The sequence below is a fragment of the Elephas maximus genome, chromosome 7 (genome assembly GCF_024166365.1).
Source record: "Elephas maximus indicus isolate mEleMax1 chromosome 7, mEleMax1 primary haplotype, whole genome shotgun sequence".
Classification (NCBI taxonomy): Eukaryota; Metazoa; Chordata; class Mammalia; order Proboscidea; family Elephantidae; genus Elephas; species Elephas maximus.
Genome location: NC_064825.1, coordinates 129,411,252 through 129,430,611, shown reverse-complemented (window position 1 = coordinate 129,430,611; position 19,360 = coordinate 129,411,252). Strand labels below are relative to the sequence as shown.

At 59.7% G+C, this 19,360-nt stretch overlaps 2 protein-coding genes across 5 annotated transcripts; both read right to left on the bottom strand.

Moving 5' to 3' along the window:
• Positions 1-302: 302 nt before the first annotated feature.
• RAB1B (RAB1B, member RAS oncogene family) lies at positions 303-7,287 on the bottom strand. Its single transcript, XM_049892551.1, has 6 exons — positions 7,178-7,287; positions 5,485-5,557; positions 5,119-5,214; positions 4,910-5,005; positions 1,826-1,957; positions 303-1,717 (listed from the first exon to the last, which is right to left on the bottom strand). Exons 1-6 carry the CDS (start codon positions 7,189-7,191, stop codon positions 1,523-1,525), a joined length of 606 nt encoding a protein of 201 aa, XP_049748508.1. The 5' UTR covers positions 7,192-7,287; the 3' UTR covers positions 303-1,522.
• Positions 7,288-7,942: 655 nt separating this feature from the next.
• On the bottom strand, positions 7,943-18,237 carry KLC2 (kinesin light chain 2). Of its 4 annotated transcripts, none has more exons than XM_049892549.1 (16): positions 18,035-18,168; positions 17,108-17,388; positions 14,468-14,707; positions 14,298-14,367; positions 13,414-13,636; positions 12,727-12,814; positions 12,511-12,612; positions 12,231-12,404; positions 12,008-12,107; positions 10,727-10,776; positions 10,573-10,640; positions 10,055-10,163; positions 9,809-9,967; positions 9,615-9,739; positions 9,343-9,410; positions 7,943-8,962 (listed from the first exon to the last, which is right to left on the bottom strand). In XM_049892549.1, exons 2-16 carry the CDS (start codon positions 17,339-17,341, stop codon positions 8,940-8,942), a joined length of 1,833 nt encoding a protein of 610 aa, XP_049748506.1. In that variant the 5' UTR covers positions 17,342-17,388; positions 18,035-18,168; the 3' UTR covers positions 7,943-8,939. The 4 variants fall into 4 exon arrangements, with proteins under 4 accessions (XP_049748506.1, XP_049748503.1, XP_049748504.1 ...); XM_049892546.1 differs by having other exon boundaries at positions 7,944-8,962; positions 9,353-9,410; XM_049892547.1 differs by having other exon boundaries at positions 7,944-8,962; positions 9,353-9,410; positions 17,108-17,352.
• Positions 18,238-19,360: the final 1,123 nt, after the last annotated feature.

Here is a 19,360-nt window from a genome sequence, read left to right as displayed (position 1 = left end):
ATAGGGGGCCCCTGGTTGCCTGATCTTGGAGTGTGCCTGCCTGCGTGGGTGTTGGGCGGCTCACCAGGTACTCGCTGATGACTGCCTGCCTGCCTGCCTCCCTCCCTCCCAGAACCCTGCTGGGTCCGTGGGGACAGTCCACAGAAGAAAACAGCTCTCCTGGCCCCAGTAAGTGGGTCAAGGGCTTTCAACAGCAACCCTGGAAAACAGAGCCCAAGCCAGGACCCCTCCGTACCCATGCCCAGGGCCTCAGCCCTGTCCTTCCGGCCCAAGGCGAGAGACGACACATAGCCACCAGCAACTTCCTTGCAAAAACCCTCGGCTCACCCAAGGGCCAGTGGAAATTTATTGATTTTATTTTTGTCCTTTTCTGTCTTTCCCCAAGTGGCTTTTCCTTGCAAAATGCCTGACATAACACCAGAGGGGAACCTTGGAATGGGGGGCACCCATGGGGCAGCCCAGGGACTTAAATACAAGCTGGAGGGCAGGGCGTGGGTGGGACAGGCAAGAGACAGCACAAGGGACATGGCTTCTTAGGTCAAGACCAAGGTTTGTTTTTTCTGCAGCAAGCAGCTGTGCCAGAGGGCAGGGGGCTGGGACCCTGGCTGGGGAGGGGGGGGATCAGAAGCCCGAGCCCTGGCCACACCTACATTCCCCAGAGGAGCAAAGGGATCTGTCCTTTAGGCTCCCAGGGGCCAGAAGGGGGAGGATAAGCCAGATGTGCTGCCTCTGGACAAGGACAGAGGGGCTGGCAGAGCAAGGGTTAAGGCTGGTGCCCGGCCTCTGGCAGGGTGGGCCTTCTGCCTCCGCCTGCCTCAGGGACAAAAGGGCATGGTGGGCAGGTGGCACATTGGCCTGGCTCTGGCAGGGCAGGGGGTGGCAGGAGCGGGATCCCTCCAGGCTCAAGACAGAGGCCTAGCGCGGCTGTCCACCCACCCGCCCTGGCTGTGCTGGCCCTGCCACAGCTGGACGGTGGAGTTTACGGAGTGTGGGAGGGGCGGGGGAGGCAGGGAGGGGAGAGGGTGGGCTGCTGGCCCCATGGCCCCATGCCTATCCTGAGGTTCGGCTCAGGGCCCTGGATCCCAGGTCCCTGGGCCCCACTCCTGGCCCCGGGCACTGACTGTAGCCACGGCAGTAGAGGCCAGGTCCACAGCTCTTGGGGGTACAAGGGCAAGGAGAGAAACCCGGTGCATCGTACATGGTGGGTGGGGGGAAGGACAAACAGAGGAGCCCTCGTCCCAAAGAAAAGTGTGTGGTGGGGATCTTTCGAAGTTACCTAGAGGCAGCAGCAGAGCAAGGCCCACCCCAGTCACAGGCCCTGGGAGTCCTCCCTTGGGGGCCCTGACAGAACCAGGGCTCAGGGCAGCAGGCAGATGGGCCAGAGGGAGATGGGGCGCCCAGGACACCCCAAAGCTCACAGACTCAAATGCCCCAGAGAGAGGGAAGGAGGGGGAGGCATCTCCTGCCCCCTCAGGGGCATCATCTGGAGGCGCCCCCTCCTGTCCCACCCGACGTGCCCCTCCTAGCAACAGCCGCCACCAGCTGGCTTCACAGGGGTGCTGTCAATCTTGAGGTTGGGCCGCTCACCCCCTGAGGCTGCCCCAGGCCCCATCCGCTTTTTGATCTCAGCAGCCATGGTCATGAACGCCTGCTCGACATTGGTGGCGTTCTTGGCACTAGTCTCCAGGAAGGGGATGCCCAGAGAGTCTGCAAACTCCTGCCAAAGGGAGAGGAGAAAGAAGTAGGGCAGGAAGAGGTGAGGGGCCACAGGCCCAGCCCACCCGCACCTGGCCCAGCCCACCTGCACCTGGCCCGGCCTGCTCACCTTGGCTGTGGTGTTGTCCACCACCTTCTTGGTGGTGAGGTCGCTCTTATTGCCTACCAGGAGCTTGTTGACGTTCTCGCTGGCATAGCGGTCGATCTCCTGCAGCCACTGCTTCACGTTGGCATAGGATTCCTGGGGGAGCCAGTTGAAAGTTATGCTGCTCCCAACTCCCACCCTTGCCCCAGGCCTGGAGAACGGGCACTTCTCTGAGGGAGAGGTGGGTGTCCTGGGCCCCTGAGCAAGGCAGCAAAGCTCGGCCTGGAGACCCAGAAGAAGCCCCCTCTTTCTCTCCTCAGGCTTAGCTTTCCTCCCTCCCCTCATCTGTCTGCAACCCTAAAAGCCAGGCCAATGTAGCCCCAACTGCCTGCAGCTGCTCTGTCCCTCCAGGAGACACAGGAAAGACCTAACCACATGTGGGGGGCCAATCGCATCAGAAGAGAGACAGGTCTGAGGGGAGGCAGGGAAGGAGGGGAAAAAGCGGCAGCTGGTCCAAGAACAACAGCCCAGCAAGAACCACAGAGTTCCCACAGTGGCAGTAAGATCTCTTTAAGCCCCTGGGAGGTGGATGGTCCTTGCAGAAGGGGCCCTGCCTAGGGGGGAGACAGGTATCCTGGGAACAGAGCCCAAAGTTCATCCTGCTGCTGGCATCAACAGCCCATCACTCAGCCTCAGACTCACCCAGCAGCCTGCTACCCCCGTGGACAAAGGACAGAACTTTCGGGAAAGGGCTGCAGCTACGGCCACTTTCCCTTCTTAGGAGCCAAAGATCTGGTGACACCACACTGGCCACAACTCACACTTCCTGCCATGTCCCATGCTGGGCCCTGTGCTGGGTGCTGGGGACAGACAGTGAGGGAAACCATACCTGGGCCCTGCCCTAAAGCACTCAACAGATGGTGTAGGAACCAACCAGGACACACACAATGGCCAGATGGGCTGATCAGAGCTGCAGGGGTAGAAGGCAGGGGCTGCTGGAGCCCCAGGAGCCCCTCTGCCTGGGGAGGCTGAGCTCACCTGAGCCTGCAGCTAAGACCTGGCCTGTGCAGGAGGAAGTAGAGGGGAGGCGGAGACGTGCAAACTCCCAGGATGTGAGGGGACAGGGAGGAGCTGACTGTTGCTGGAACACAGGCCCTGAGCAGGGACAGGAGAAGAGGCGGGCCAGAGCTTGAAGGGTCTCACCTGGTCCCGAGTCTGTGGACAACAGGCCTTGGAGGCTTTCTCAAGAAGGGGGCAGGCAGACCACACCTATGTTTCAGAGGGACAGTCCTGGCAGAAGTGTGGGGACCACATCAGACTGGCAAGAGGGAGACCAGCTGGGTGGGGGTGGCTTGCAGGATCCAGGGAAGATGCTGCCCGAGCCAGGGACAGATTCAGTCAGATCATCCTGGGATTAAGGCCTAGCTCAATCATTTACTCTGTGACCTCAGGTTTGTTGCCTGACCTCGCTGAGCCTCAGTTTCCCTTTTTTTTTTTTATAAAACTACCTCTAGCTGGGCTATTGTGAGCACAAGCTACTGAACACAGCCTGTCTCATAACAAAGTGCTCAATTAGCAGAACCTGCTATTATTCTCATCACTGCTATTATTAGAGGGGACAGATTTGAGACAGGATGGTGGCAGGATAAGGCGACGCGGGACCAACTGGGTGGGGGAGGTGAGGAAGCAAGAGTTTTCTGGTCAGGCTGACAGGGACTCTGTTATAAGGATGGGCTGCAGGAGCTGGTTCAGGGGTATGGTGAGGCGGGTGCTGGGCTTGCTGAGTTCTGCAGACGGTCTGGGGCTCAGGAGAGGCTGCCTGGGCAGGAAAGGGTGTGGTTCAAACACCAGCTTTGAGAAAATGCGCAAGTTTCTCAACACCTCATCTGGAAAGCGGGGACCCCCCTCCGACTCCTTCACTGGGAGACTGAGGATCAGGATGGACACACCCTGAAGGAGCAGCATGGTGTATGACAGAGAAGGGGCGACTGTGAAGTCAGAGCCATTTAGGCGGAAGAACAATACGCAGGCTGGGAGCCCAAACGAGGACAGCGCCCAGGCTGTGCTGGGAGAGGAAGGAGGCAGCCTGGGCCAGAGCCTGGGGGCACGGACTATGCAGCTGTGGGGAGCAGTACATTATGGACTCGGGAAAAAGACACTGAAAAGGCAGAACCAAGTGCAGCAAGCAGACGGATGGGGCAGGTGGGGGAGCAGGAGGATGACAAGCTTTTCAAGGAGAGAGGAAAAAAGGGAATTTAAAGCCACGAAGGTCGAATGTGGCGCAAACTGAAATGAGGTCACTGGGTGACCTGAGTGGTGCACAGTTCAGCCACAGCTCACTGTCCAGGAGCTGGGGAGGCCAGGTGGGAGTTGGCCTCAGAGTCCCTGTGAGCCTGCAGAGCCCTGCTGCCTCTCAGAGCAGGGACTCCTCCTGGCCTGGGGCCGATGGAAGCAACACCATGTCCCCAGGGCCAGGACCCTGGTAAGCAATAAGTCTGGTAGAAGGAACACAGCAGGTGGAATCCAAGACCCAGTTTTCCCAGCCCTGCCTCTCAGTCAGCTGCAGGGCCCTCAGCAAGTCTCCTCACCACCCACGCCTTGTCTGCAAATGGGAAAGTGGCAAAGACATCTTGGGAGGTCATGGGAGTCAAACGGCTGCATAGTCTGTAAACTGTAAGCTACGGTAGGGCGGTTTCCGACTGTTACAACCACACCCCCACCCATGACTGAGGCTGCTGCGAGACACAGGACTCCTAGGTCTCTGCTGCCACGGAGCCCAGGGCTCCCGCACTTCCTGCCTAAAGCCCTGCAATGGCTCCCCCACAGTGTGTTCCACACAAAAGGCCACAGGCTCCACACAGGAGGCCAACCTGCTGACTAAACCTCCAGAAAGCACAAGTGCCCAGAAGGTCTAGAATGAGGTGGCAAGCTCAGGTGGGAGGACCTTGAGAGGGTCCATTTCTGTGGCTGTTTCTCTCCTTGTGAAATGAATCAAGTATAGTCCCCTTTCTGAGGAGCATCAGGAAGAGAAGACAAGCAAAGTAAAAAGAAGCAAGGGCCAGAGACCTAAGGTCGAGGAGGCAAGGCTGGGGATGGCAAAGCCAGTACCTGGTCGGTGACGTCGTACACCACGATGATGCCATGGGCTCCCCGATAGTAGCTGGAGGTGATGGTCCGGAACCGTTCCTGACCGGCTGTGTCCCACTTCATGACAGGAGGGGAGGAGAGACAGGGTCAGCCTCACTCCATACCCAGAGCCCCATGCCCCTCCCAGAGTAGTGCCTCTACATGGCGGCTATGGGAAGAACACCACTCACGATCTGAAGTTTGATGGTTTTGCCATCCAGCTCAATAGTTCGGATCTTGAAGTCCACCCCAATGGTGCTGATGTAGCTCTCTGTGTATGTGTCATCCTGAAAGGGCCAGTGAACGGGTCTGAGGCCCATCTGGAAAACCTCCCTCCAGCTCCCTGCCCAGCTGAGCTCCTAACTGCCAAGCCCCAGCTCTCAGCACCCCACTTTGCCAGCCCTGCCGCCTTCCTGTTGGATGTGTTGCCAGCAGGTCCTGCAACTTCATCCTTGGTCCCCCAGGTCTCATAACTGCTGTGTTCTAGGGTATCCCTTCTTCCCCCTGGCCAGCCAGCCAGGACCCCAGATGGACGGTACAGGAGACTTCTTACTCACAGCAAACCGCAGGAGCAGGCAGGACTTGCCCACGCCCGAGTCACCAATCAAAAGCAGCTTAAACAGGTAGTCACTGGAGAGAGAGGATGGGAAGGCATGAAGGATGGCAGGGAGCCCACCCACCAACATACTGGAGTCACAACTGTAACCTTACTGGGGGGTGTGCCTTGGTTTGTAAGACGACGACGCTCACCCAACCCTCCTTCTAGTCCCCCACATAATATAGCTACCCCAAAAGGCTCTCAGTGTGCTGAGGCTAAATCCCAATTTACAGAGAAGGAATCCAAGGCACAGAGAGGGACCTGACTTGCCAAGGATCACAATCAGTAGCGACAGAGTTGGGTATCCTACTCATTCCTGACAAATTTCATTGTTCTGTCTGATTGGGATTACTTAGAGAACCCCACTGCATGCCCTGTGGTGTGCCTGCCTTGGCAGGCGAGGCCGCAGAAGTGGAAGCCAGAGCCCAGACCAGAACCCACTAAATAACTACCTACGTAAAGAGCCTGGTATGAAGCCACCAAGCAGAAGTGGCCAACAAGTAGCAATGGCAACAGCAGTTAACAGTCACTGAGTTCCTACTTTGCCTGGTCCTGTGCTAAGAGCTTCAAATGCACCATGTCATCAAATCCTCACGTCAGTCCAGTGAAGTGGGTGCTGTTATTGCCATCTAAGGAGAAACCCAGAGCTGGAGAAGGGCAGTCTTGCCCCAGGTCACACAGCTGTTAACTATACTACTAGAACCAGGTCTGTCAGACTCCAAAGTCTCTTTGCCAGCCTGCTGGTTTGCTTCTCTGTTCCCCCTTGTAATCCAGCTCAGAGCTTCACCCTGCCCCACGGAAACCTGTGGCCTGGATCGGGAGGAAGAAAAGGAAGTGGCAGAAGAGGAAGACAATGATAACTGATACTCCGGGGAAACTATCAGTGCGAAGTCCTGGCCAGGAGATGTGGGCCACCTACCCCAGCTACCCCTAGGGGGAGTGACCAAGAAGTGAGGAGAGTTCGTGGAGCAAAGAATCCCACCGAAGCGGGGAAGCAACTGCCACATTTCTGTAAACTTCAGTGTTACAGCGAAGGGAAGAGGTGTGCCGACGGCGGCAGGGTGCCTGTGCAAAGGTGAGGAGGGCAGGACAGAATGACTGCCGGGGGCGGCAGGGCAGTGCGGCCCAAGCGAGGGGCCAGGTGACAACCCCCCCGGAGCGCTGCCTCGGGGCCTCCGGTGTTGTTGGATCTGCAGGGCAGAGGGACTTAAGGCCCAACGTAAGGGCTCGAGTTTATACCAAGACCAGAGACTATCGTGACAGGCCCCAAAACGCTGAGACCGTTGTCTGCACCAAGGCCGCTGCCACGTTCAAGCCGCAGGTGGGGAAACTGAGGCCAGGAGAGATCGGGGCTGCGGGGTCACCTGACCGTTAAGGCCCGGTAGAGCACATGCCTCGGGCCCCAAGCAGTGCCCCTCGGGGTCGCCGTCTTTGGGCGCTGGGTGCAATGACTCGGGGGGTGTCGAGCCGGGGTTCGGGGGCACCCGGGGGGAGGGGCAGAACCCGGATGTGAGGGGGGGGGGTCAGCGGAAGAGAGACCCGGATGTGGGGGCGCCGCGCAGTCCTGACCCGGGCAGGACAACCCCGGTAAGCGTACAGCCCCGTACTCGGAATCGAGGCTGCGCCGGACGGCGCGGGCGGGGCTCACTCACTATTCGGGGTTCATGGCGGCAGCGGCGGCCCGCTCGGTCGCTCCCAGTCGGCTCTGCTCCGCCTCCCGTTCCAAGATGGTGGCCGCTCCGCCCCAGAGGCCCCGCCCGCGGAGCGCAGGCGCAAATACGCCCAAGTGGGGCCTCGCCGCGCTGCTTCTTGGAACTTGTAGTTTTCCACATTGTACGACAGGCGTAAAACGGAGGGCCCTCACCTCCCAGCCCGCTCCCTGCACCGCCGGCGCACTGCCTTCTGGGGCTTGTAGTTCGCTCCCTAGACGTACGTGGGATTTAGGACGGCGCCTGGGGGAGCTTGCCTGCATCCCAGCGCTGAAAACTCAGTTTAGGGCCAGGGTTAAGGGTCATTCTCCTTTCCCACGTCTGACCGAGGCGGTCATGCCTACCCTCCTAGCTCCCAGGGTCATGACCATTAGATGAGAAAGTGGGTGCCGGCAAAAGATGATGTTCATTCATCTAGAGTTTTCCGTGTGCTGGGATCTCGTAACTCACAGCGCAGCCCCAGGAGGAGAGTGTCATCACCCACATTTTATAGATGAGAAATATCGAGACTCATAGAATTCGTTCAAGGTCGAACAGCTTAAGAAGGGGCAGGGCTCAAAGTCCCCGCTCTCTATAACCCTAGAAATGGAGGTTGCCTTCTTGGGAGACTTCCGGATTCGGAATCTGAGGCCCCCAAACAATTCCGGGCAAGGAGCAGTATATTTGGGTCCCAGCGGCCCGGGTACCGGACGCGAACAACACGCACACACACACACTTGCCACTCACACGCGACCTCTCCCGACCCGTCTCTCCACCCTCAATCTTCGCCCCCCAAACAAGCCCAGCTCAGATTCAAACCGTCTTTATTTCTACAGCAATATCTGAAAATAAAGAGCGACCACCTCACTTCCCAACCGTGGCAGCCCCTCGCGAGAAGCTGCAGGTGTGGGAGGGGCGTGGCGGAACGGCTCGGTGGGCTGGGCCCGGGGCGGAGTCAGGCCTGCCTGGGCGGGGCCGGGCAGGAGGGGCAGTGCATAAGGCCGGGGTGCGAGGCAGGGCCCGGCAGTGAGAGGACAGGGAGGTCCCCTAGCTATGGCTCAGGGCGATGGCGGAGGAGGCCCGCCCCTCTGAAGCCGGGAGCTCGAGAAGACCTAGGGAACCCTTGGGGAGGCACCGCCCCTCGAGCTGTGGCGCCTGGGAGATACCACCGCGCGGAATGGGGGTGATTAAGGCCTGGGCGGTACCACTAGAGAAGGGCAAGGAGCGGGCAGCCCGGGCAGTACCCGGGAATAGTGGGGTGGGGGTGGGGGGGCGGCCAATAATTTATTTCTCTATATACAGAAGCAACGGCCGGGGGAGGGCAAGGTGCTGAAGGGACCGCAGGTGCTTGGTGTTCTTAGCTCGGCGTCTCGGGGAGGGCAGCCGCTGAGTCTCTACCTTAAAGACTCAGCCAGCGCCTTCCCACTGTCCCTGCATTTTGGGAAGAGGGGCCCTGCTGGCAGGAATAAATAAGGGGTGGGGCTGGAGCGGGCAGGCCTAGCCTCTGAGACTCAGGCTGAGATGACAAGGAAGGGGGTTACCCTGAGATTGAACAGAAAAGACAGGGGTCCTTGGGAGAGACAGGCAGGACAAGCAGCAGGCCCATGCGCAGGGCTGGGGGGCAATGCCGGTGGAGGCTCTGGCGACCGGCTGCCCCTTCAGCATTAGCCCACGAGGGAGCTTCGCCGGGAGAGGTCCATGGAGCTGGAGCTGAGGGTGCGGCTGTCAGAGAGGCCCATGCCTCCAGGCTGTGGGCAGAGGGGGCAGCAACTCAGGCCATGCTGCCGCCTGTCTGAGCTCCCTTGACCTGAAGGGCCAAAGGCAGCCAAAGGCCCCAGAGCAAGGCAGAGGCCACATCCCGGTGCTCTGGCTCTCAGGCCCATCTCCACAGCAACTGTGCTGGCACTGGCCACTTATATGTCCACCCCAGGGCCAGGGCTGGGCTTCTCTCATCTGCCTCCCCTGTCTACCCCAAAGCCAGGATGCAGACAGGAAATGTTGCTAGGTGACTAGAGGTGTTTGGGAAGGAGTGGGACCTGGGGCCTATGGAGCACGTGGTGCATGCAGCCTTGGTCCTCTGGGCCCTAGAGCAGGGCCTGGCCTCAGCTGCCCCCTGCTGGGGACCCACCTGGCCCTACCTGGACTGGCTCCTCCGCACTCTTGTTGAGGAAGTTGAGGGAGCTGGCCCGCTTCATCCTGAGGAGAGAGGATGGTGGGGCTTGCCCAGGGTAGAACTAGGGGAATGCAGGGAAGGGGATCAGGCTGGAGCTGGGGGAGGATGCTGGAAGGGGGCAGACTCAGTGGATGGTGGGTCAGTGGTACTTGTTCTGGGTCAGGGCTCATCTGCGGTTGGTGGGTGTTGGTGAGTTTTTGAGGTGCTGAATCTGGATGGGGGCTCACCTGGGGTTAGGGGGCTCCTGGGGGCCACCTCCCTGCAGCTTCTTTACCAGCATCTCACTGCTTCGCCTCAGGGCATCCCGGAGCTTCCCAAAGGAGCCACTGCGCCGCAAGGAACCGCTGCCGTCCTGTAGGGGACAGGCTCGTCTCTAGCTGCAAGGCACTATGCCTTCTGCCCACCCCGGCCGCACACTCACCCCGCTCCACTCAGCTGGGGGCCCTGGGTCCTCCAGGTCAGACTCAGCCCGAGGCCTGGCCCCCCCAGCCACGTCTCGGCTGCTGCGGCGGTCTCTGCGCCCCCCACTGCCATCTTTCAGCAGCTCCACCACCTTGGTCTGACTGGCAGGGTCCAGGCCCTGAGGGAGGGTGGGAGCATCAGGCCTGTGTGGGTCACATAGAGGGCCACAGAGGTCCCTGCTATGCCCCCACACATATAGCCCCACCTGCTTGCGGCTACGGCTGGCGCAGTCCTCTAGCGTGTGTGCGGCTTCTAGCTTGCCTTGGCGCCGGTACAGGGCCCCCAAGCTGCGCAGGGTGGTGTTGACCGTGGGACTGTGGGTAGGACAGTGGGACAATTCAACCTCTATGTTCCCTAGGACCCAGTGGGCACCTAGCCCACAGTGGGCCCTGAGGAACCATTGGGCAAACTGGAATCTGAGCTGCTTCTGCCTGTTGAGTCGTTACAGACTTCTAGCTTGGGGGAATCACCCCAGGGCTGGAGACCTGGCCCCAGGACTCTGGAAGGATGCTGCTCCCAGACTGAACAGCTGACAGACCCAGGAGGGAGAAATAATCAGGCTGTCCTGGGGGCAGAATGCCTTCTTGGGACAGGTGGCCTTGGCCTGACCTGGAAAGAGGCTGGCATAAAAGAGGGGTATGTTCCAGGAGTGGGCAGCCCCCACCCAGGATGCTGGCTCCCTGCTACCTGCTCTGCCTCCTGCCTTGTCCCTACTGCCCTCACCTGTCTACTTTGCAGGCCTTGTACCAGCTGCCGTATTCCCCATATGGGGTGGTGTCCCGGTGCTTATCCTGGGGGGAGAACGGTCAGGGCAGGGGGAGAAGGTACTCCCCTCCCCGCATCCCAGCCTCCCAGCCTCCCTGCCCTGCATAGCTACCTTGCTCTCCTCCCGTTCCTCTGCATGCATCCAGATGGGCTTGTTGTCCCCTAGGGGAAGAAAGGGGGCTACCACCAGACTCTCACAGAGCCCCTCCTGCTAGACATTGCTGGGGTTTAGGGCGGGGGCACCAGGAAGTGCCAGGGTCAGGCTTTGTTAAACGAGTACAAAACAGACCCCTCTGGACACAGAGACAAGCACAGTGTGGGCCTGTACTCAGGAGCTTGCTGTTAAGTGGGGGACAGGTGGGGGACAGACCCTTTGCACCTCTGGCCCACAGCCCAAGACGTGAGTAATGGGCCAGGCTCCAAGGGACCCCAGAGCTGAAAATGACTGACTGACCACTGGGGGCCAGAAGATTGCTTCTTGGAGGGGGGACACTTGGGCTGGGTCCTTAAGGTGTGTAGGTATGGCCCAGTGGATAAAGGGGCAGAGACTCCAGGGCGAGAGTATGGGGCGTGCAGTGAGGACTGCACAGCAGGGCCTTGAGGCTGTGAGTTCTCTGTGTGAGCTCCTGTGTATGTGAGTTCTGTGTGAGTCCTGTGTGTGCTCCCATGTGGGAGCTGTGAATCCTGTGTGAGCTGTGAGTCCTGTGTGTGCTCCCGTGCGAGCTGTGAGTTGTGTGTGTGCTCCTGTGAGCTGAGTCCTATGTGCCCATGTAAGCTGTGTGTGAGTTGTGTGTGTGCTCCCATGTGAGCTGTGTGAGTTGTGTGTGTGCTCCCCTGTGAGCTGTGAGTCCTGTGTGTGTGCCGTGTGAGCTGTGAGTTGTATGTGTGCTCCTGTGTGAGCTGAGTCCTGTGTGTGCTCCCATGTGAGCCGTGAGTCCTGTGTGTGGTCCCGTGTGAGCTGTGTGTGGTCCCGTGTGAGCTGTGTGTGCTCCCATGTGAGCTGAGTTCTGTATGTGCTCCCGTGAGTTGTGAGTTCTGTGCATAAGCTCCCATGTGAGCTGTGTGAGTCCTGTGTGTGCTTCTGTGTGAGCTGTGTGTGAGTTCTGTGTGTGCTCCCGTGTGAGCTGAGTCCTGTGTGTGCTCCCATGTGAGCCGTGAGTTGTGTGCTCCCGAGTGAGCTGTGAGTTCTATGTGTGCTCCTGTGTGAGCTGAGTCCTGTGTGTGCTCCCATGTGAATTGTGTGTGCTCCCATGTGAGCTATGTGTGAGTTCTGTGCGTGATCTCCCTCATGAGTTCTGTGTATGAGTTCCTGTGTTAGTTATATGTGTGTGTGGCTGTGTGCACACGCTGGAGGTGAGGCTGGGTGCTGGTGGCTGCATGGGCCGGGGCTCACCATTGACAGAGCCAAACTCCTTCTCGTGAGCGCGTGTGAGGATCTCCTTGTACAGGGTCTCGGCGTCCTGATACTTGCCCTGTTTTAGGTAGCAGGAGGCCTGGGGGCAGAGGCCCAGCGTGTGAGCAGAATCTAGACAGCCAGCCTTTTCCTCTCCCCACCCCACCCCTCTGCTCTTCCTCCCTCATCCTGGCCTCCCACAGCCCTCCGACCCCTGGGGCACCAGGTTGTTCTTGGTCTTGGCCACATTAGGGTCGTCGGGCCCAAGGCGGGTGGCGTAGATCTCTAGGGCCCGCCGGTAGTAGTACTCCACTTCCTCGGCTTTGCCCTGGTTCTGGCACAGCAGAGCCAGGTTGCTCAGCTGCTTGGCCACATCGGGGTGGAACTTGCCCAGGACCTGGGATGGGAGCCAGGGCCGGGCTCAGGGAACCAGTGGCCACGCAGGGCCTGCCTGGCTCCCCAGCCCCCTGCCTGTCCACCACCCCGCCCCCGCCCGGTCCCACCTTCTCCCGGATCTCCAGTGCCCGCTTGCACAGTGGCTCTGCCTCCTTGTACTTGCCCCGCTTGCCATACAGAACTGCCAGGTTGTTCAGCGTTGCGGCCACCTGGGGGTGGGGAGAGTGGAGGCTCCATGGCCCAGGGCCCAGCTTGGCAGGGGTTCTGGGGCCTGGGAGCTCAAGGGCTGAGGCAGCCCCACCCCCCACCCTGTCCTCACTCACAGCTGGGTGGTCCTTGCCTAGCGTCTTCTCTCGGATGGCCAGGGCGTCGTTGAGCAGATGGGCGGCCTCTTTGTACTTGTTCTGATCCCTGGCAGCGGGCAGGAGCACAGTAAGGGCTGTCCTCCAGCCCAAAGGCCCCCTGCCCAGTGCCCCGTGACCCCTGTGGTTACTCCTGTATTTACTGATGAGTGGGCGTGAGGGGGCCTGACCCAGAGCATTGGGAGACCTGGCCAGCCTATGCCTTCTGGGAGCTCCTTCCCCCTGTTCAGGGCACCAGGGTGGGGTGTGCTCTGAACTCCCTGGGCCTCCCCCGACTGCCTCACACCCAGACCCTGAGAAAGTTTTCCCACCCCCATCCCTCCAGTGCCGTTGGCTCCATATCCGTCCTTGCCTCTGCCCAGGCTGCTTTCTGCAGGGAAACCTCTCTTGACCCTCTTGTGTTCTAGGCAAACTCATCTCTCACCAAAGGCCCCACTTAAGCCCTGGAGAAGCCATGGTGACATCCCGGTACCCCCGAGTCCTCATGGGCTGCCCCCTTGGTTATATCCAAGTCTTACTCCTCCACTAGACTGAGCTATTCATGTCTGGAGACTTCCTGTGGCTTGGCCCTCCAAGTATAAGTTTCTGTCGCCTCCCAGCAAGGCCCAAGCCCTGGCCGGTAGCAAGCTCTGAGGGTTTGTGACTCACCGATACACCAGTGCCAGGATGTTCAGCATGGTGGCCACATCGGGGTGGTCATGGCCCGACGTCTTTTCTAGGTCCTCGAGTGCCTGCTTACAGAGTGGCACGGCCACCTCATAGCGGCCCTGCGACGCGTACTGGATCACCAGGTTGTGCAGGGTGCGGAGCCGGGCCGGGATTTCATAGCCTCCATGCTGGGCGGCCACATCCCCTCCGCCAGGGCTGGGGGCTGCAGGGCCAAGGGCAAGAAGTCAGATGTACCATCTACTGATGGGGCTGGGCCAGCCCAGGTGGCTCTGGGCAAGTCACTAACCGCTCTGGCTCGATTTCCCCATCTGTAGAGGAGTCGTCACCCCAAGCCTGCCCACCTGCAGGGAGGCCACAGAATGAGCGAGTTTGGAGTCCCTGCTCCATACGTCAAGCTGTGTGTCCTAGAGCAAATCATCTAACCTCTGAGCCCAGCCTCCTCATCTGCAGAATGAAGGCTCGGGTAGGTGCTCAATAGTTCAGGCAAGGCAAGCTGGCCCCAGCCCGGCACTGCGCATGCGGCTCCTCCTCCTTCGCCCTCAGGGTGATCTGCAGCCGCCCGGGGTGGGGGCGCCTCGGGGAGGAGAAGAAACTACCAGTGGTCACAGCAACTTGCAACAGGCCCAGCTGCTCCAGAACTCTTAACTGCCCCCTCAGAAAGCTGGGGGGGGGTGGGGGCGGGAAGGCAACATGGAAGAACCGGCCTCTTAAGATCTCACAGGCAGGGTGTTGGGGTCAGAAATGAGGCAGGAAAGAGCATGGTGGCCACTCGGCCCCCATTTCCTGGAACCCCTGGGGTCCCAGGACCAGGAATTCATACGGCTTCCCACCCTCCTACTCCAGAACCAACTGCCCGTCAGCACCTGGGCCCTGCTCGTCCTCATTGGGAAACAGGTCATCCAGAGAGTCTTTGGGGACATCCCCCTTCTCCTCCTGGAGGGAAGACAGGCCTGGTGTCAGGGAGGAAGTTGGGGGTCAGTGGGCCACCCCTCCCTGCCCCCAGGCCCCTTGCCCAGTGCAGCTGGCAGCTGACCTGGCTCACGCTGGGGGAGGTGTCCTCATCCAACTTGCGGATTTGGCTCATGAACTGCAGGTGCTGCTTCTCCTCCTCAAGCTGGGCCACAGCCTGCTCGCTGCGCTGCAGCTTCTGCTGCGTCCCCGCCAGCTCCTCGCGCAGCCATTGGTTCTCCTGCACCAGGCGCCGCACCTGAGCCCGCAGTTTCTGCTTCTCCGACTCTACAGCCCCCAGGTGGCTTGACAGTGCCAGGATCACCTGTGGCGGCCAGTGGGATGAGGATCAGAGCCCTGTCCACCTCACAGCGGGGGCCTCCAGCCTGGGCCTGCTGGAGCTCTCGGACCCCAGGAAGAGCCAGGCCTGGCTAGGACACTTCCCCCAAGGCCCCTAACAGACCAGTCCAAGGCCTGAGCCCAGGAGGCCTGGGCTCCCCAGACTCCTTTCTGGAGTAGGGAGCCCTGGGCTCCCAGTCTGGCCCTGCTGGACCCTGACCAAGTCCACCCCTTTCCTGGGTCTCAGCTTGGCATCTGCATTGATGGTGCACTGCCCCCCTTGACAGGGTGTTCTGAGCAGGAAGAGGGCTAGCTGGGTGCTGTGCTCTCCACAGGCTAGCGAACTGTTCTTCATCTCTCCTGGGGGTGATACTCAGGCCCCTGCAGCCACAGCCTCTACTCTGCCATTCCCACTGTCCATTCTCACCCAGAGTGGGCAACTAAAAGCCTTCTCCTGCAACCTTGCTCCAGAGCCCCGGCTGAAAGACCCCATCCTGAGCTCTGCCCAAGGGTCAGGGTACCCCTGTCCTTCTGAAGCTCCCAGGGAGGGAAAGGTGGGAACCCTGAAGCTCCAGATGGTCTGTGCAACCACAGCGGCAGGTAAGGAGATCCAGGGCCTCCGACTGAGGCCCTACCCCTCTCCCCTTTCCTGAGCTTCCAGGCTCTTCCTACTGGGGGGTCGTGGGATAGGTTCTTCCCTCTGCTTAAAATGCCCTCCCTCCTTTCGCCTCTGCTGAAACCCCACTCAGCCTTCCAGGCTCCTTCCCCTCTGTTCCATCTCATACTGGGCTTCCGGCACCCTCTACCACCCTGTTCCCCATCTGTGTCTGTGCACCCTGGGGTGGGGCCCGTGTGTCCATCTTGCACCCAAGAATCAAGTGGCTGAGGCCTAGGCACAAACATGCCTTCCAGAGGGCCAGGCAGTCTGGGCCCTACATTTTCTAGTTGGTTGGCAAATGCCTAATGACAGGTGTTTTTACAACCGCTAGCTTTTAAAAACATTCTCTGAACAGCCTGGAAGTGCGTACAGCAGATGGAGTAACTCCTATTTTAAAGACAAGAAAATCAAGATAATACAACCTGCCCAGGATTCCCAGAGCCAGCCAGGGGCTCGGAGAAAAAAATTTTTTTTCCCCAGAGCTTAACTCCTGGCATGCCCCAGTGCCCGTGGACACGTCCACCTGCCTGTCATCCTGGCAGCCCCAACTCAAGGCCAAACAGAACTCCTGACCCATCCCCAGGCTCTGGTGGCCCCTTAACTTACTCAAACCACAAGCCTGGGAGTTGCCCTGCCTCCTGTCTCCTTCACTTGATCCTCAGAGTCCCCTCGGGCCTACCTCAAAAGCATCTAGAACCTAGCCCTTTCTCTCCACCTCCATGGCCACCCCATTAGTCCAAGCCACCATCTCTCACTTAAATTCCAGTAGTGGCTTCCTAACCGCTTGCTTCCACTTTGGGCCAACTATGGGGCCCACTGTAATTCATTCTGTATACCTCATCCAGAGGGAGTTTTCAAAACCTAAGTTAGACTATGGTCCTTGCCCCCGTAAAGCCCTCCAAAGGCTTCTCCATTTCCTGAGAATCCTGCATCACCATGAGATCTTTCCTCCCTCAGGACCTTTGCACGTGCAACTTCTCCCCTTCCTCCCTTTTCTGGAGGCTGGTTCATCCTTCCTTCAGGCCTTGGTTTAAATGTCATTTCCTCAGAGAAGACTTGCCTGACCAATAAACAGGAACCCTACTATAAGTTACCACAGGATCTTGTTCTTTTCTTTCTAGAATTCACCACACTTTGTAACAATTATTTATGAATATATGTTTCTGCTTTTCTTCCTAGAATTCACCACACTTTGTAACAATTATTTGTGAATGTATGTTTCTGTCTTTCTTCCTATTGGACTAGGCCAGGCATCTTGTTGGATCCTGTATCCCTGGCACCCAACAGTGCCTGGCACATAGTGGGCACTTGATAACTTATCTGCGAATGAATAAATAAAAGAATGAAGAATTTGGGGGCATGTTTCCTTAAAGACTTCCTTTCTGCTCATCTATGTCAGCCAATCTCTGCTAGGTAGCAGGGAGCCAGGAACAGTGTGCTGGGTGGAAGCTGATCAGGGACTCCTGGGGCAGGGCAGGGCTGGGGTCCCCAAAGAGCATTCATTGAAACAGATATTTACTGGGATAGCAGTTCTATTCCATCCTATAGGATCGGTATGAGTCGGAATCAACTGCACAGCAATGGTTTTTTTTTTTTTTTTTGGTTTTAACCCAAGTTGGGCCAGGGACAGATGGTTCCCTGCACAGATTCTGCTTCTCCGATGCCAGGATTATATGGAAGGCTCCACTCCTCCTGTCCCCTCCCATCTCAGTGCCCCAGGCAGCCTACCTGGGCCTCCCCCAGCCCCAGCTCTATGGCTTCCAAAGAGCGACGCAGGAGGACACAGCGCTCCTGAGAGCCCGGCTCGGTCTCACCGGCCTCGTGCGCGACTAGGGGGGCGAGCAGGGCACGATGCTCCCCGCGCAGAGTCTCCAGCCCCTGGATAACGGCCTTGGTGCCCAGCACAATCTCGTCCTGGCTCAGCTTCTCCTCCCGTGGAAGCACCATCGTGGCCGTGGCCATGGCCGCGCCGCCTGCGAAAGGGAGAGGGCGGCAGGCGGGCGCCGGGCCTGGGGCCACACCGCCGACCGCCCCGGATTAGGTAAACACCGGCGGTCCCCAAACGCCTGAGTCCCCCAGGTGCCCCAGTCCTCCGGCCGGCAGCCCGCACCGTGCCCACGCTCGGCCTACAGGGGGCGCGCCCGGCTCATCTCGCCCCGGAGACGCAATGCGGTGCGGCGTGAGGCCAGACCTGAATTCGGCCCCAGACCACCAGCTCAGGCCGGCATGGGCTGCTTGGTCTCGGGGCTTCCCTGGGGATTCCTTTCTCTAAGGCAGGGCGCGCCAGGGGATGGTGCTACGCAGGTCGTGGGGGCTCACCCCCGGTCGGGAGAGCCCGGTCCCAGCCCCCCGGGCAGCCCCCTTCCCAGCATGCCGGCAGAGCCACGGAGCCCTCCTCCGGGACAGGCCGACCCCACGGAGACCCTCCTGGGGAGGGCCGAGACCTGGTGGTCCCCCATCTCTCCAGGCCGCGCCCACGACATCTCCTGCCTCAAGACCGGGGTGGCCATGCCAACCCGCCCCCGGAAAGGCCGCGCCCCTGCCCCACCGGCCGCGACCCCTCCGCCAGGCGCTCCCTGCCGCGCCCACGACGCCCCCTCTCCAGGCCGCCCCTCTAGGCCTGACCCCCGCCCGGCCCTATCAGGCCGCGCCGACCTGAGCCTCCCGCTTGGCCCGGCTCCGGCTCCGGATCCCACCCCGCTTCACCGGGACCCGCAACCGTGAGCCGGTCCCACCGCCTCCATCCCGTCGGCCTTCCCAGCAGTCCCCGCGCCGCCTTAAAGGTGAAGCCGCTACCTCAGCGGCGTCGGAGGAGGCGAAGCGCGCTCCTCTCTGCCCGGTGGCTGCCTTAAAGGAACAGCTCCGGCCGACCGGCCCCGGGGGGGCGTGGCCACCGAGGCGGCGGGGCGGGGCGGGGCGGGGCGGGGCTGCCCCGGGGTGCAGGTTCCCAGCGGCAGCTTCCCACGCTCTCGCAGCCCGGACTTCTCGGCAGTCAAAGCCCCGAGGCCTTCGGCCACCAGGGGTGTAGAACGGCTCGGGAGATCGTGACACGATCGCAGCCAGTGCAGCGGGCAGAGAGGCGACGGGAGAAACTGAGGCCCAGGGAGGCTCGGCCGGGCGACCTCGGAATCAGGAGCGAGACTGGGACTAAAAATTACGATAGTTGTTGCCATTTATTGAGTGCCTACTGTGTTTTGGGAAACCCTGGTGGCGGAATGGTTAAAAGCTCGGCTGCTAACCGAAAAGTCCACAGTTCGAATCCACCAGGCCCTCCTTGGAAACCCTATGGGGGCAGTTCTACTCCGTCCTATAGGGTCGCTATGAGTCGGTATCTACTGCAACGGGTTTTACTGCGTGTCGGGCGCTTTGGTGCCTTCAGTACCTTAACGGACTTAATGCTCACAAAGACCCGCCTCTCACAGATCTGTTGTTGGGGGCCGCGGAGACCCCAGGTGACAGTAGAACTGACCCATCTTCAAAGCTGTAATCTTTGGGAGAGCATTTTGTCAGGTCTTTCTCCCAATGAGCCACTGGGTGGGTCTGAACCGTCAACCATTCTGCCACAAAGGCTGTTTTCACAGATTTGTACCCAGGCTTGTCTCCAGACCCAGACCTTTGGTCTTAACCCCATCTCCCAGATGGTGGTTATGCCCCACCCCTTCACAGGTGTCCTTGGCCCTGTAGGGGATTCATGGCATCTTAGGGCTGCTTTTTAGGGAGGAAGGGACAGAGGCATCTGGCCAGAAGGGAGAGGTGGCAAGGGGAAGCTGGGCATCGACAAAGACTCCTGGCCTTGTGAGTGACGATCAGGACAAGTTGGAGCATCCTTGGTCTGTGACGTCATTCCAAAAACCAAATCCGTTGATGCTGAGTCGATTCCGACTCATAGTTGACTCATAGTGACCCTATAGGGCAAAGGAGAACTGCCGCATAGGGTTTCCAAGAAGTGGCTGGTGAATTCAAACTGCTGACCTTTTGGTT

Coding starts and splice junctions, on each gene's coding strand:
- RAB1B (XM_049892551.1), bottom strand. Junction 5,215..5,484: donor GCCTGCTCCTGCGGTTTGCT/GTGAGTAAGAAG, acceptor TGGCCCTTTCAG/GATGACACATACACAGAGAG. Junction 1,718..1,825: donor TGGACAACACCACAGCCAAG/GTGAGCAGGCCG, acceptor TCCCTTTGGCAG/GAGTTTGCAGACTCTCTGGG.
- KLC2 (XM_049892548.1), bottom strand. CDS start 17,341: ATGGCCACGGCCACGATGGTGCTTCCACGGGAGGAGAAGCTGAGCCAG. Junction 9,740..9,808: donor CCCCAGCTGAGTGGAGCGGG/GTGAGTGTGCGG, acceptor TGTCCCCTACAG/GACGGCAGCGGTTCCTTGCG. Junction 9,411..9,614: donor CAGGAGCCCCCTAACCCCAG/GTGAGCCCCCAT, acceptor CTCTCTCCTCAG/GATGAAGCGGGCCAGCTCCC.